This window comes from Protopterus annectens, chromosome 7.part0, assembly GCF_019279795.1.
Source record: "Protopterus annectens isolate FY-2018-M chromosome 7.part0, PAN1.0, whole genome shotgun sequence".
In the NCBI taxonomy this organism is placed as follows: Eukaryota; Metazoa; Chordata; order Ceratodontiformes; family Protopteridae; genus Protopterus; species Protopterus annectens.
This window is the reverse complement of record NC_056739.1, coordinates 1,613,880,988-1,613,895,537: the sequence shown is the minus strand read 5'-3', so window position 1 is coordinate 1,613,895,537 and position 14,550 is coordinate 1,613,880,988. Positions and strand designations below refer to the sequence as shown.

Genomic DNA, 14,550 nt, shown 5'->3' with positions numbered 1-14,550 from the left:
TGAAGATTGTAGATGATGTCTTCTTGGAATCCAGCCTTGCCCCTGATACCTTTCCCCCAGCAGCCAGGAAACTGAGGGGTACTACAGAGTACCTGACTCCCACATGTTTCCCTTTAAGAATCCTACTGCGGATCCAGAGACTATTTCCCAGGGACCTAAAGACATTAAGGCTACAATAGCCAAAAGCCCTACCCCTTCGGACAGGGACTCTAGGGCTTTAGACAGATGGGATAAGAAGATATACACCTCTGCTATTCTACCCATCAGGGCTTTAAATTGCCAGTTTCATATGTTAAAGTATCAGCAACATATTATAGAGCTAATTAAACAGAAAATTATGTTGATTCCTGATTGTGCAGAACATAAAGATTTACAAGAGTTAATGCATTCTGCTAACCACGTTGGAAAACCTACTTTGCAATGTGGTTTTGATGCCTTAGAAGCATCTTGCAGGGGTGCTGTCACTGGGCCTGTTCTTAGAAGGCATGTTTGGCTTAAGGAGCATATCTTGCCAGACTTTGTCAAACCAAAATTACTAGATCCACCACTAAATCAAGAATGCCTGTTTGGCAATAAAGTAGTAGTCCTCAAAACGATGGTGGAAAAAGCTAAATCTGTGCATACTGTCAGGTATTCCCTACAGGTACAGCCACCTAGATTCAGTAGGCATTGGCCGCCTAAAAACTGGTCCTTTCCAGTCCCTCCCAGACCTTCTAAATCCTAACCTGGCAGCATATCACCACGATTACAATCTCAGGGTATGCACAGATGTAAGCAATGGAGTGCCCCCACTTCTAAAATAAGGAGTAGTTAGCCAACATCCTATGGTAAAATCCTACAATGTCTTATCCTTAATTCTTCCATGCCTTGCCCAAGTACTTGCATCCTTGGGAGGAAAACATCCCCTACATGCAAAAAACTGGGGGTACATCACCCAGGACAGATGGGTCTTGAACATTGTATCCCAGGGATAGTACTTCTGTTCACTGCCAGCCCCAAGCGGATGGTCATACCTCCCCCCAAACCAGTGGGCAGAGGTCCAAAAGCAAGTATTGTCTCTTCTCAGTATCAAGGCTATTCGACCTGTCCCAGCAGAGCACAGGGGACAAGGTTTTTACTCCAGTCTGTTTCGGGTACCCATGATAGAAAACTCTCTGCGCCATATCCTGGATCTGTCTATTCTCAACCCCTTCTTGGTGATTCCAAGGTTCAGGATGCTTACTCTCCAACAGCTGCTTCCTATACTAGCCAAGGACTCTTGTTTAGCCACCCTAGACTTAAAAAGAAGCTTATCTGCACATCCCCATAAGGGAATCTTGCAGGAAATACCTATGTTTCAGAGCAGGCTGTATGCATTATCAGTTCTTTGCACTTCCCTTTGGCTTATCTACTGTGCCCAGGGTATTCACAAAATGCCTAGCTCCAGCCATTGCATGTTGCAGGCAGAGAAAAATTCAAATTTACAAATACTTTCATGATTGCCTGATTCAGACGGACAGTCAAGTTGCTACTCCAGCACCTGACATTTGTAAAGAGACTTCTGACCTCACTGGGGTACACCATCTACATAAAGAAATCACATCAGGCGCCCAGACAATAGATTGTATTCCTGGGAGCAAGCTTGTACACAACTTCCCAAATGGCATTCCTCACTTCAGAAAAACAAATGTATTTGACAAACTACTTAAATCTACTGGCCACCAAAACCCAGCTCTCCAAGAAAAATACTGCAAGGCCCTAGGGTTCATGGCGTCTTGCATTCTACTGATTCCATATGTAAGACTGCATATGAGGAACCTTCAATGGTACTTAAAAAGTCTCGGGTGTCAACTTTCCCAGGACCTAGAAACAATGATTTCTATCATTCCTTGCCTAAGGGCAGAGTTTCATTGGTGGGCAGAGGCCTGCTACCACAACAAATGACTCCCTTTCACTATACCTCCTGCTGCCCAAATCCTAACAGACTCATCAGACGATGCATGAGGGGGCTCACAGGGCAGGATAAGGTATTCAAGGTAAATGGAGCCCAAAGCAAATGCACCTGCATATCAATAAAAAAGAAATGTTAGTGGTACAGAATGCTCTGACAGCCTCCAAATGCCTTATTCTTCTAGGGCAACTATTGATAAAGACAGACAACACCACAGTCATGTGGTACATAAGCAGGGGGGGACCCTTTCCTACCCACTCTGCAGGTTAGCCATGGCTTTGTGGGACACAGCCTTGAGCAACCTAGTGCACCTGCAAGCTCAATTCCTGCCAGGCACACAAAATTCACTGGCAGAAGACTTGAGCAGAAACCTAATGGACCCGCACACGTGGAACCGGGAACCCAAATCATTCAAGCTGCTCATCCACAGGTGGGGGGGGCACCAGAGAGGGGACCTCCTCACTTCCCCTCAGAACTTTCAATTGAGCAAATATTGCACCAGAGCTCCCCACAGCCAAGCATGAAAAGTGGATGCTCTGTCCTTTACATGGGAAAACCCCTCAATCTATGCCTTTCTCCCCTCTGCCCCCCCCCCATCGAAGGTTCTACTAAAGATCAAACAGGACAAGCCAAGGACAATCCTGATTTGCACCAAACTGGCCATGCCAGCACCAGTACCCACATTTGTGCAGTCTGACAGTACTGCCACCTTGGCACCTGCCTCAGACCCCCTTCATGTCGTCACAGCAGAAGGGACAGATTTTGCATCTTCAGTTACAAACCCTGAACCTAGCAGCCTGGTTCATCCCCTGAACCCTCAGTAAACAGGTGCTAGATGTCATCCTGTAGGCAAAAAGGCCTACTACTAGAAAATCCTATTCAGAAAAATGGAAAAGATACTGTTCTTGGAGCCAGTCTCAAGGAATGGACACAAATGTGCCCAGCTTACCTCATATACTAGATTACTTAACAGAAATGTTCCACAAAGGCCTGTCTTTCTCTTCAATTAAGATTCCTGCTTTAGCCATTTTAGCCATCTCAGCTCATTATAATACTGAGCCACCTCTCTTCTCTCATCCTCTGGTCAAACAGTTCTTGAGAGGAGCCGAAAAATGTAATGACCCCCCCCCCCCAGGAGAGCTCACACTCCAGCCTGGGACTTTAACTTTGTATTGGGAAAACTCACGCTTCCTCCCTTTGAACCTGCTGCTTCAGCAGAGTTAAAATTCCTCTCCTGGAAAACAGCCTTACTTATAGCCATCACTTCAGCAGGAAGTGTCTGAATTGCAGGCATTTATGTCCATGGAACCCTTCATTATCTTTCATGCAGTGTTCCCTCAGGGCTAACCCATCATTTATGCCAAAGGTGGTATCTAGTTTGGCTTTAAACCAATCCATTCATTTGCCAACCTTTCTCCCTAAGCCTCAGTATGCAGGGGAAAGGATCCTGCACTCCCTGGATGTGCACAGGCAGCTTAAGTTCTATCTGGACAGGACTAAAACCTTTCTGAAAATCTGACCACCTGCCAGTCAGTTTTGTTACAGGGGCAGAGGGCAAACCATTTCTACATGGATAGCACACTGCATCCATTTCTGCTGCAAACATCATGGGAAGCCTGCCCCACAGGGGATCAGAACACATTCCACTAGGGCAACTTCAAACTCTAAAATTAAATGAAGGCATCAAAGTTACACACTGGAGACTATCCACAGTAATTTTATTACAAAAAAAGAACAATAGGTGAGTGCTTTCACAATTCAATGTTGCTTCATCAGACAGTGTTGGTGCAAGTCGTACTTGATTAAATACTTAAGCAATCAATGTAATTTCAAACACTTAAAGCAGTACTATCAAATAATTAAACATTGTTGGCACAAGTCCATAGGAAGCCGTATAATTAAAACAACCTTAAAATCTATATCCATGCCTCTGTCAAAAGACATAAATATCCATCATTACTATTTATGTAAAAGACCATGTATAAAAACTTTTTCATAACTATTATAAATAATTTAATATAAAATACATAAACCGTAATAACACATTAAAACAAAGACTTATAATTAATGTTTGACATCTTGCCTTGAGGCAAGGAACTAATGAGGTCAGCCATTTAAACCAGGGTATCTGTCTGCATTTAGCTTAATAATCCATTTTTGTTCTAGCTCTTCTGTGTGGTTTTCTATATCCCCACCTCTATTTGTCTTTAGTATTTGTTGTAAAACCAAAAATTTAAAGCAATGGTTGCTGTTTGTGTATATATATATATATATATATATATATATATATATATATATATATATATATATATATATATATATATATATATACTCCCTACTCCTCCAGGTATACAAAGATTTGTAGATATTTGTGAGCATGCTTTTAAAGAAGTATATACCACTGATTTGAATGGTTGCACTTTTTATAATCTTACTGCAGAAGAATGCAGGGCTCTAAATGAACAAAAATGGATTATTAAGCTCAATGCAGACAGATACCCTGGTTTAAATGGCTGTACCTCATGAGTTCCTTGCCTCAAGGCAAGAAGTCTTAAACATTAATTATAAGTCTTTGTTTTAATGTGTTATTAAGGTTTATGTATTTTATATTAAATTATTTATAATAGTTATGAAAAGTTTTTATATATGGTATTTTACATAAATAGTAATGATGGATATTTGTCTTTTGTTTTGACAGAGACATGGATATAGATTTTAAGGTTGTTTTAATTATACAGCTTCCTATGGACTTGTGCCAACAGTGTTTAATTATTTGATAGTATTGCTTTAAGTGTTTGAAATTACATTGATTGCTTAAGTATTTAATCAAGTATGACTTGCACCAACACTGTCTGATGAAGCAACATTGAGTTGTGAAAGCGCTCACCTATTCTCTTTTTGTAATAAAATTACTGTGGATAGTCTCCAGTGTGTAACTCTGGTGCCTTAATTTAATTTTATTGTTGTATTCTTGGTACCTTAGTGTACCTGCAGCCGGTTGGTTTGTATTCTTCTTCTTCTACTTCAAACTCTACAGCATTTCTCAGGCGAGTCCCTGCCAGGGACATCCTGGAAGCTGCAACCTGGAGCTTTGTACACACCTTCACCAAGCATTACCCACTTACCTATCTTTTCTAAATCCAGAGCTGGACTTGCTTACAGCAGTCTTACAGCGCCGGCTTGCCGGCCCGCTTCTTGACTGCCTCCACCCATCCTCAACTTTGGGAATCAACCCAAATGTGATGACTGCAACAGTGAAACACAAAGAACATAGTACAGTTGTGTACACTTACCATAAATGTAGATGTTCGAGCGTATTCACTGTTGCAGTCCTGGTTACCCCTCCCTCCAGCCCCCTGACTTCTCTTTACTTCTACCTATCATTTTTGTTTGGCTTGCCTTATATAATTGATATTTGCTTTTTGCTGGGTGTGTTCCACACCATGTAATTGCTTCCTATTTAGGGGCTCCTGACATCTGGGGCAAGAAAAACTGATGTAATGGCGTCAGCTGCATGTTTTATACCCATGAAGTTCTGAAGTCATGGAAGAAGCGACATCATTCGATGCAGAAATCCCAAGACTCTGGTAGTCAGGCCGACTGAGGGCTATCTGCAGGCAGATAACCCAGATGCGATGACTGCAGCAGTGAATATAGTCTTAACATTTACATTTATGGTTAAGTGTACACAACTGTACTTTACTTTCTCACTACATTCAGTTCTGCTAGTCATCCTAAGGAAAATCCCTGATGGGTCCAGTCAGAGCTGTTAGCACCAGGGGGTTGCATCCACTGGGTCAATCTTAAAAGGAGTCAACATTTAAGATTTTTTAGACGCAGTCATCTGTTCATTTGTTAGTACCTTCTCCAAACACTCTGTATGCCAGTCAGCCATTCCAGGAAAAGGGTGGAATTTGTTCAGGTAATCTTATAGGGCATGCTGATCCCTGCCCCCCACCCCACCTGCCAAATTACTCTACCAATTGTACTCCATAGATCTTTGAGAAACATCCCAGAGGCAAGGACTTCTGCTTCTATGATCTAAATGAGGAATGTGGTACAGTTGCATAGGTGACTTACCATAGTAGTAGATGTTCAGGTTGATCATTGTTGCGGTACTGTCTCCCTTCCACTCTCCTCTTTCTCCCTTTGCTAAAGTACCATTTAATCCTTTTAGGCATAAGTGTGGTTACCATACCTATCTGTCCTATTTGTCCTAGCCCCACCTTTCTGAGAGTTCCAGAGCTTTGTGGCTGTTTGGCTCTGGCTTGTAGTTGGCAGGAACTTCTCTACATCTATACAGTATTTTCTCATTTCCATGTTTTTCCCCTGGGTACCAGACTCTGACGTGCTGCCTGTCAGGGTGCATCCATATGTGTTATCTAGGCCTAATCATTCTTTTTTAGGACCGTTAACTTGTGTTCTAGGCAAGAAAGCTTGTTGTATAGAAAGATGCCCTTCTTATGCTGCCATGCTTGGATGTACCAGAAGTTGAGTCTGTGCCATGTAAATGAGAAAGATCCTAAGTTGTAGAAGTCTGGACATATGGGGGACACCAAGTGACTAAGTCTCAGAAGTGTGTGGACTGCTGCAACAGTGATTTGTTCAAACTTAACTATTTTGGTAAGTTACCTACACAGTTGTACTTTCTGCAGAAAATGATTGTTTTTGTTTCCGTAGACATTGTTTAAGAATAGTAAGGAGATGCAGCCAAGCACCTCAAGATTTATTTTTAAAAGAAGCATTTAAATTGCACTTTAAATATTGTGGGATCTTCACATTGATGATTTTTGTAGATTTAGGCTGTCCTCCTTAAGACTGTATAGATTTTGTTTCACACTGGGTTGTCATTTCTATTTTGTTTGACTTTGTAACTTCTTATAAATGTATGTATTTCTGCAGAATGTTTGATGTTGGTGGGCAGCGTTCTGAGAGAAAGAAGTGGATTCATTGTTTTGAGGGAGTAACTGCCATCATCTTCTGTGTGGCTCTTAGTGCGTATGACCTGGTCTTAGCTGAAGATGAAGAGATGGTAAGAACAATCCACTGTGTACTTTACCAGTGTATTCGATGCATGCCTTTGTGCTGTTTTAGTGAAAAGAGTTTGTCATGCTGTTCTTAACTGTCTGATATCTAAAGTGATGGTATATGTGATGGTATATGTGTGTGTATATATATATATATATATATATATATATATATATATATATATATATATATAATGTGCACGGATGCAGTTACCACTATTTGTTTTTCTAGGAATGCACTGGTTTAGCATAATAGTTTTGTATCGTATCAAAGAAAATTCAAGTATTTGAGAATTTTTTTCCTTCCTTTGACCCACAATGAAGAAGGTAACAATTTTGCCAAAGGAAGTTAAAAAGCCTGTCAATCCTTGCAGTTTGCTTGATGCCTTCGTGTTTCACTGTTGCAGTCATTACATTTGGGTAATCTGCTGGCAGGTTGCCCTCAGTCGGCCTGATTTGGGTCCTGCGTCGGTTGCTGTCCCTTCTTCCATGACGTCAGGTAGTCAGGGGTATAAAACATGCAGCCGATGCCATTACATCAGTCTTTCTTGCCGCGCGGTGCCTGAAGCAGAAGCAGTTTGCAAGTGCCGGTCGGCCAACTCCTGAAATTTTCGTTTTCGAGTTTCAGAACCGAAGTCTTCAACTAAAAGCTAAGTACCCCATTGGGAAAACTTTTTCTTGCTCCTTACCGATGTCAGTAAAAGTTAATAATTGTATTACTTGTGGGAAGCAAATACCTCATAAGGATTTTCATTTGTACTGTATTCCTTGCCTAGGCCCTGACCACAACGTGCCTTGCTGTTGGTTTTGAGCCAAATTTAATCAACGCACTATTAAACGTCTGTATATTTTTCTTCTAAGTATTTTGGATCGAGATTCAACTATCCAGAAATGTCATCTGTTAGCAAGCCGACTACCGGAATACCTAAAAAAATGCAAAGAAAAAGACAGACCGAGGTCCAAAACCGACGACAAAGCTTCTCCTACGCCAGTTGCCGGTTCGCCGGTACTCAGTGATGCACCCGCTACTTTTGATTCGCAGGCCTCTACTGAGACCCATTCGGAGTCTGCCGAAAGATACTTTAAGTATTGAACCCACGGATGTCTCTACCTTAGATGGGTCCAGAGCCGCTGAGCAGACACTGGCTTCTGAGGGTGTTTTCAGGCCTAAAGATTTCTATGTTAAACAGACGCCATCTTCAAAACTAAGGCCAAAAACTACTTATGTCTCAAAAACCGATGCTTGGCCCACATGTACAGGCTCCAATGCCTAAAAAACAAATGATCAAAATGGCTGAGTATTTAATTACCTTGATCAGGGGTACCCATCCCCCTCCTGCTAAGAGGCCTAGGCAAGGCACTGACTATGAATCTTCAGATCAGGTTTCTATTTCTTCTGATTCGTCTTCTGATCAGGAATTATCTACTCACACTTACAAGGACTCTGATGCAGAAGATTCCATCCCTTCTGCTTCTCCTCCTGAGGATTTTTCTTTTGGAGAAACTTTGCATACCTTAAGGGAACACTTTCATTGGGAGAGTCAGGATTTCTCAGAATCTAAAAAGAGACTTGGGGATTTCCTTCTTCTTCCTCAGCATAGGCCTTTGGCTATACCTCCTGTTCTAGACATTGTTGTTGATGTTTTCTCAAGTCCAGTATGACTCCTGATTCCCTGCCTTCGGCTCCTAGTAAGCCAGACAGATATTACAGGGTTCCTGACTCCCACAAATTCCTCTTTAAAAACCCTACTGCTGACCCTGAAACCATTTCTCAGAGTCCCAAGGGCGTTAAGGCTTCTACTGCTAAAAATCCTACCCCTTCTGATAGAGATTCCAGGGCGCTGGATAGATGGGGTAAGAAGGTTTGCACATCTGCAACCTTTGCAATCAGGGCTTTAAACTGTCAATTTTATATGTTTAAATATCAACAGCATGTCATGGGTTTATTTAAACAGAAAATGATGATTTCTGACTGTGTGGAAAATAGTTGCAGGATGTATTGCATTCAGCTGAACAAGTTGAAAAACATACTTTGCAATGTGGTTTTGATTCCTTGGAGGCCTCTTGCAGGGCTGCTGTAACTGGATCTGTGATAAGGCATGTTTGGTTCAAGGATCAAAATCTGCCTGACCATGTTAAAGCAAAATTGTTGGATGCTCCTTTACAACAGGACAGTCTGTTTGGTAATAAGGCTGAAGAAGTTTTGAAAAAGATGGAAGATAAAGCTAAATCTATGCAAACTGTAAAAGATTTCCTAGAAGAGCAGCCACCCAGGTTCAGTAGGTACTGGCCTACTAAGAACTGGTCCTTTCCAGTACCCACTAAAGCCACTCAGATCAAACCCAGACTTTCCAAAGGCTCCAGGTTTCAGTCGCAAGGAACTTATAGAACAAAGCAATGGGGTGCCTCCACCTCCAAATCTGGAAGTAACAAGGCACCTTCCTATGGAAAACAGTCTCAATGACTTTCCACTGCAATCACCAAGCACTTATCTTTTGGCCGCCTCTTTGGGGGAAAAACTGGCACTTCATGTACAAAACTGGCAACTGATTACCCAGGATAAATGAGTTTTAATTATGGTATCCCAGGGATACAAATTTCATTTCCACACGTACCCATTCCTACCCCTTTTGCAGACTAGCCATGGCATTGTGAAACACGGCCTTGACTTATCAAATACATCTACATGCTCAATTCCTGCCAGGAAAGCAAAATACTCTGGCAGGTGAGCTAAGCAGAAATCTTATTTACCCACACGAATGGAAACTGGATCCACAGATCTTACGCAAATGGGGAAGCCCAGACATAGATCGTTTTGCCTCACCCCAAAACTATCAGTAGGACAAATTCTACACAAGAATTCATCACAAAAAAGCTTTGTAAGTGGATGCTCTATCCTTCAGCTGGAAGAATCTGCCAGTCTATGCCTTTCCCCCTCTGCCTCTGCTCTCCAAGGTCTTACTAAACGTCAGACAGGAAAAAAACAAAAATGATTGCTCCAGACTGGCCTCGACAACACTGGTACCCGCTCCTACGCAATATGTCGCACCTTCCTCTGTGTTACCTGCCTCAGACACCTTACCTATTGTCTGAGCAGAACTATCAAATTCTGCACACTCCGCTCCAAACTCAATCTTGCAGCATGGCTAATCAACTAATTTCACCAGTTACATCTCTCAGCAAACCTGTGATGGATGTCATTTTGGAGGCTAGAAGGCCTAGTACTAGAAATTCTTATGCTGACAAATGGAAAAGATTCTGTGCCTGGAACCAAGCACAAGGAATAAGCACAGCAATGCCCAATATTCCTCAGATTCTGCAATATTTAACTGAGATGCTGCACAAGGGCCTATCTTTTTCTTCCATAAAAATCCATGCCTCTGCCATTTCAGCTCATTACAACACAGAGCCTCCCCTCTTTTCTCATCCTCTGCTAAAGCAGTACCTAGAGGGGCCAAAAATTTAAGACGTCCCAGGAGAGCACCAACTCCTGCATGGGACCTCAATTTTGTTTTGGAAAAACTCACTCTGCCTCCTTTTGAGCCAGCTCTGCTACTGCAGACCTAAAATTTCTCTCTTGGAAAACAGCTTTTCTTTTAGCGGTCACTTCAGCTAGAAGGATTTCAGAACTACAGGCTGTTATGGCAGTGGAGCCTTTCATTATTTTCTAGCCGGACAGGGTAGCTCTCAGGACCAATCCATCCTTTATGCCTAAAGTGGTATCTAGTGTGGCCCTTAATCAGACCATTCATCTGCCAGCTTTCTTCCCAAATCCACAGAACAAGGGTAAGTGGATTCTGCATTCATTGGATGTGCACAGACAACTAAGATTCTACTTAAATAGGACAAAATCAAAATCTCTAAGAAAATCTGAACCGTTATTGGTGGCATTTGCTGCAGGGGCAGAGGGAAAGGCTGTTTCAAAGCAGACTATTTCCAAATGGATAAGCCATTGTATTCGTTTCTGCTAAATGCACCATGGTAAACCTGTGCCCAAGGGGATCAGATCCCATTCCACCAGGGTTGCATCTACTTCTGCAGCCTTTCTCAGAGGGGTTCCTACTAGAGACATTCTAGAAGCTGCTACCTGGAGCTCAGTTCATACGTTCAACAAACATTACCATTTACCTCTGTTCTCTAAATCCAGAGCAGGCTTTGACACTGCTGTCCTGCAGGGCCTTATAGCTGCTAGTAATGCTGTATAAATCCATCCTCCCAACCATAGCTTTGGGATTCTACCCAAATGTAATGACTGCAGCAGTGAAACACGAATATAGTACAGTTGTGTGCACTTACTATAAATGTAGATGTTAGTGTATTCACTGTTCCAGCCCCGTTTTTTCTCTAACTATACCTCTCATTTCTGTTACACCAAAAAGGCTTTTAAAGATGGTATTTGCTTTCATTTGGAGGTATATGTTTTGTATTTTTTATTATATATATATATATATATATATATATATATATATATATATATATTTTTTTTTTTTTTTTGCTCCCCATTTGGGGGGCACCTGACATCTGGGGCAAGAAAAACTGATGTAATGGCGTCGGCTGCATGTTTTATACCCCCTGACGTCATGGAAGAAGGGACAGCAACCGACGCAGGACTCAAGACTTTGTTAATCAGGCCGACTGAGGGCAACCTGCCAGCAGATTACCCAAATGTAATGACTGCAACAGTGAATACACTCTAACATCTACATTTATGGTAAGTGTACACAACTGTACTTTCTCCTGACAGTGACTTCCAGAAAGATGTGGTAGAGAGAGGCTGAATCCAGGTGTCATCTCCTGACTCTTTGGAGTCTGAGGAAAATGTCTCATCCGTTTCTCCTGTAGAGGAAATATCTTTTTCAGACATCACATCTAGGAAGAAGAACCTTTTTTTCCAATGGAACTAGAAAGAAATCTGTAAAACACAAAGAAGATACTATGAACTCCTTCAGGGAGATGCCCCTAAGCCATACAGTTTACTATCCCTGTACTCATCAGGCTAGGATGGGAAGGCCTTTTGATAGGTTTGAGGAGAAAGCCAATACATCTTCCATGTTTGACTTGAGGACAGCCAGTTGTCAGGCTCACATGGATAAATATCTGCTAGCAACTTTTGCAAATATGAATAAAACAATTTAAGTTACTGTCCTATGAAGAAAAATCTACTTTACTCAACATGATTTCTTCTCTCAAATAAGTCTTTCCTTAAAGTGTTCATATGATGCAGCTGATGCAATATCCTGAGCAGCTACAACAGAGGCAGTGATGTTCAGATAAGCGTGGCTTGGATCACAACATCTTTCTGAAGATGTAAAGGCCTAAATTCGTACTGCTCCCTTGGACAAAGAAGTATTATTTGGTACCTTTTCCTTTTGGGGGATCTGATGAAAGGAGGGAAACTTAATGGAGTCAAGCAGATTTTTTTTTCCAAATACCCATCCCAAAGTACGACATTTCTGTTTTTTTTTTTTACAAGGTCCTTTAAGCAATCCCAATGATGTCTGGGGAACAGTACAAGAAAAAGTGGCAAGGAGATGCAAAAAGAGTGCGTGTGTGTGTGTGTGTGGGGGGGGGGGGGTTAAGCTCAATTACAGACTAAGAAGTATGTGTGGCTATCTTTCTTCCACCACTGCATTGTGGCCGAAGTTGAGTTATTCAGAGCACAAGGTGTTTGGGACCATCATCACAAGGATAAAAAAAACAAATATTAAAGAATTGTGACCTTGATAAATGCCCTGAAGACCTTTAAACATATGTGGACTCTAGGACTTCTGCTGGTGATAGTGCCACTGTGATGTCATATGCAAGCAAACAAGGGGAACCAGGTCTTACTCACTTTTCAGACTCGTCATGATACCCTGGGAAATTGCAGTGCAACATAGTCTAGCCCTTCAGGCTACTGACATTTTTTCAAAGCAGAACACAGTGGCAGACACAATGAGCAGATCCAGGACCAACTCTCATGAGTGGAAGTTCTATCCCAGTGTTTTCCAAGATATTATCCACCTGTGGTGAACTCCCCAGATCTGTTTGCTTCTGTTCTCAATGAGCAAGTTAGAGGTCTTGCATAAAGGCCTGGAAGACAGATTGCTTGCTTCTTCCCATGGATGGGAGTGTTTGTGTATACCTTTCCCCTCCTTTCTTCTGATAACCAGAGTTCTTGAAGCAATCTACATAAATCAATCTACATAAATCTTTTCGGCAACTCCCTTTTAGCCCAGATAATATTAGTTATTAAAGGAGGCTAGAAAACGTGCCACTAGGAAATCCTGTGTAGCCAAATGAGTGAGATTTTCTAGTTGGTGCCACAAGAAGAACCAGAGCCCATCCAGGGCAGAAGCCCCCATGGTTCTCCACTTAATGTGAGTTGCTCAAATCTGGCCTTTTTTACTCCTGTATTAAAAATAATCCTTCAACCTGTCTGCCTTTAAGATCTTCCTTTTTTCTTATTCCAGGTAAAGCAGTTTTTGAAAGGGGTATTGCACATCTTCAGCTTCGAAAACAGGTGGATGTTCTTCATGTTTCACTGTTGCAGTCATTACATTTGGGTTATTTGCTTGCAGGTAGCCCTCAGTCAGCCTGATTATCAAAGTCTTGGGTCCTGTGTCGGTTGCTGTCTCACCTTCCATGACATCAGGTAGTCAGGGGTACAAAGCATGCAGCAGACGCCATTACATCAGTCTTTCTTGCCATGTGGTGCCCGAAGCAGAAGCAGTTTGCAAGTGCCAGTCCGCAGATTCCTGAAATTTTCGTTTGAGTTTCATATCTGAAGTCTTCAGCTAAGCTAAGAACCCCATTGGGGATCCTTTTTCTTGCTCTAAACCGATGTCCTTGCTTAGGCCCAGACCACGATGTACCTCACGGTCAATTTTGTGCCTTATTCAAACCTCGAACTATTCGTCGTCTGTTCATTTTTGCATCTAAATATTTTGGTACTCTGTTCAATTAAACAGAAATGGCTTCGGGAAGCCACCCGACTACCACAGTTCTGAAAAAAATGCAAAGATAAGGACAGAGACAGACTTCATAGGTCCAAAGCTGCCAACGATGCTTTTCCTAAGCTAGTCCACCAGTTCACCGGTACTCAGTGAGGCACTTTTGCAGCCATTGATACCCGCTACTTCTGATTCGCAGGCCTCTACTGAGACCCATTCGGAGTCTGGTATGCCACAAGAGGCTTCGACTGTGGAACCTGCGGATGTCTCTACCTTGGATGGGTCCAGAGCCACTGTGCAGGCACCGGCTTCTGAGGGTGTATTCAGGCCTACGGACTTGCATATTAAACAGACACCTCTTTCTTCAATGCCTAAATCTTGAAATATGCTTAGAAAACCGATGCCCAAGCTGCATGCTCAGGCCTCTATGCCTAAAAATCAAATGATAAGAATGGCTGAAGATCTTATAACTTTAATCAGGGGAAGCCAACCACCCTCTTCTAAGAGGCCTAGGACTGAAATTGTTTATGAATCTTCTGACCAGGATTCTGATTTTTCTGATGATCTGGATTTACCCTTGTCTACTTATGAGGAATCTGATGCAGAGGATTCTCTTCTCTCTGCTTCCCCTCCAGAGGATTTTTCTTTTGGTGAAACCTTG

The 14,550-nt window shown here is 42.1% G+C and overlaps 1 protein-coding gene across 1 annotated transcript in view; it reads left to right on the top strand.

Moving 5' to 3' along the window:
• The window catches only part of LOC122807146 (guanine nucleotide-binding protein G(i) subunit alpha-2-like), a 692,973-nt gene that overhangs the window by 270,259 nt on the left and 408,164 nt on the right, over nt 1-14,550 (top strand). Inside the window, exon 3 of the mRNA XM_044078159.1 lies at nt 6,833-6,962. Within this exon, the coding sequence (XP_043934094.1) occupies nt 6,833-6,962 (130 nt within the window). The remainder of the gene's footprint in view (nt 1-6,832; nt 6,963-14,550) is intronic.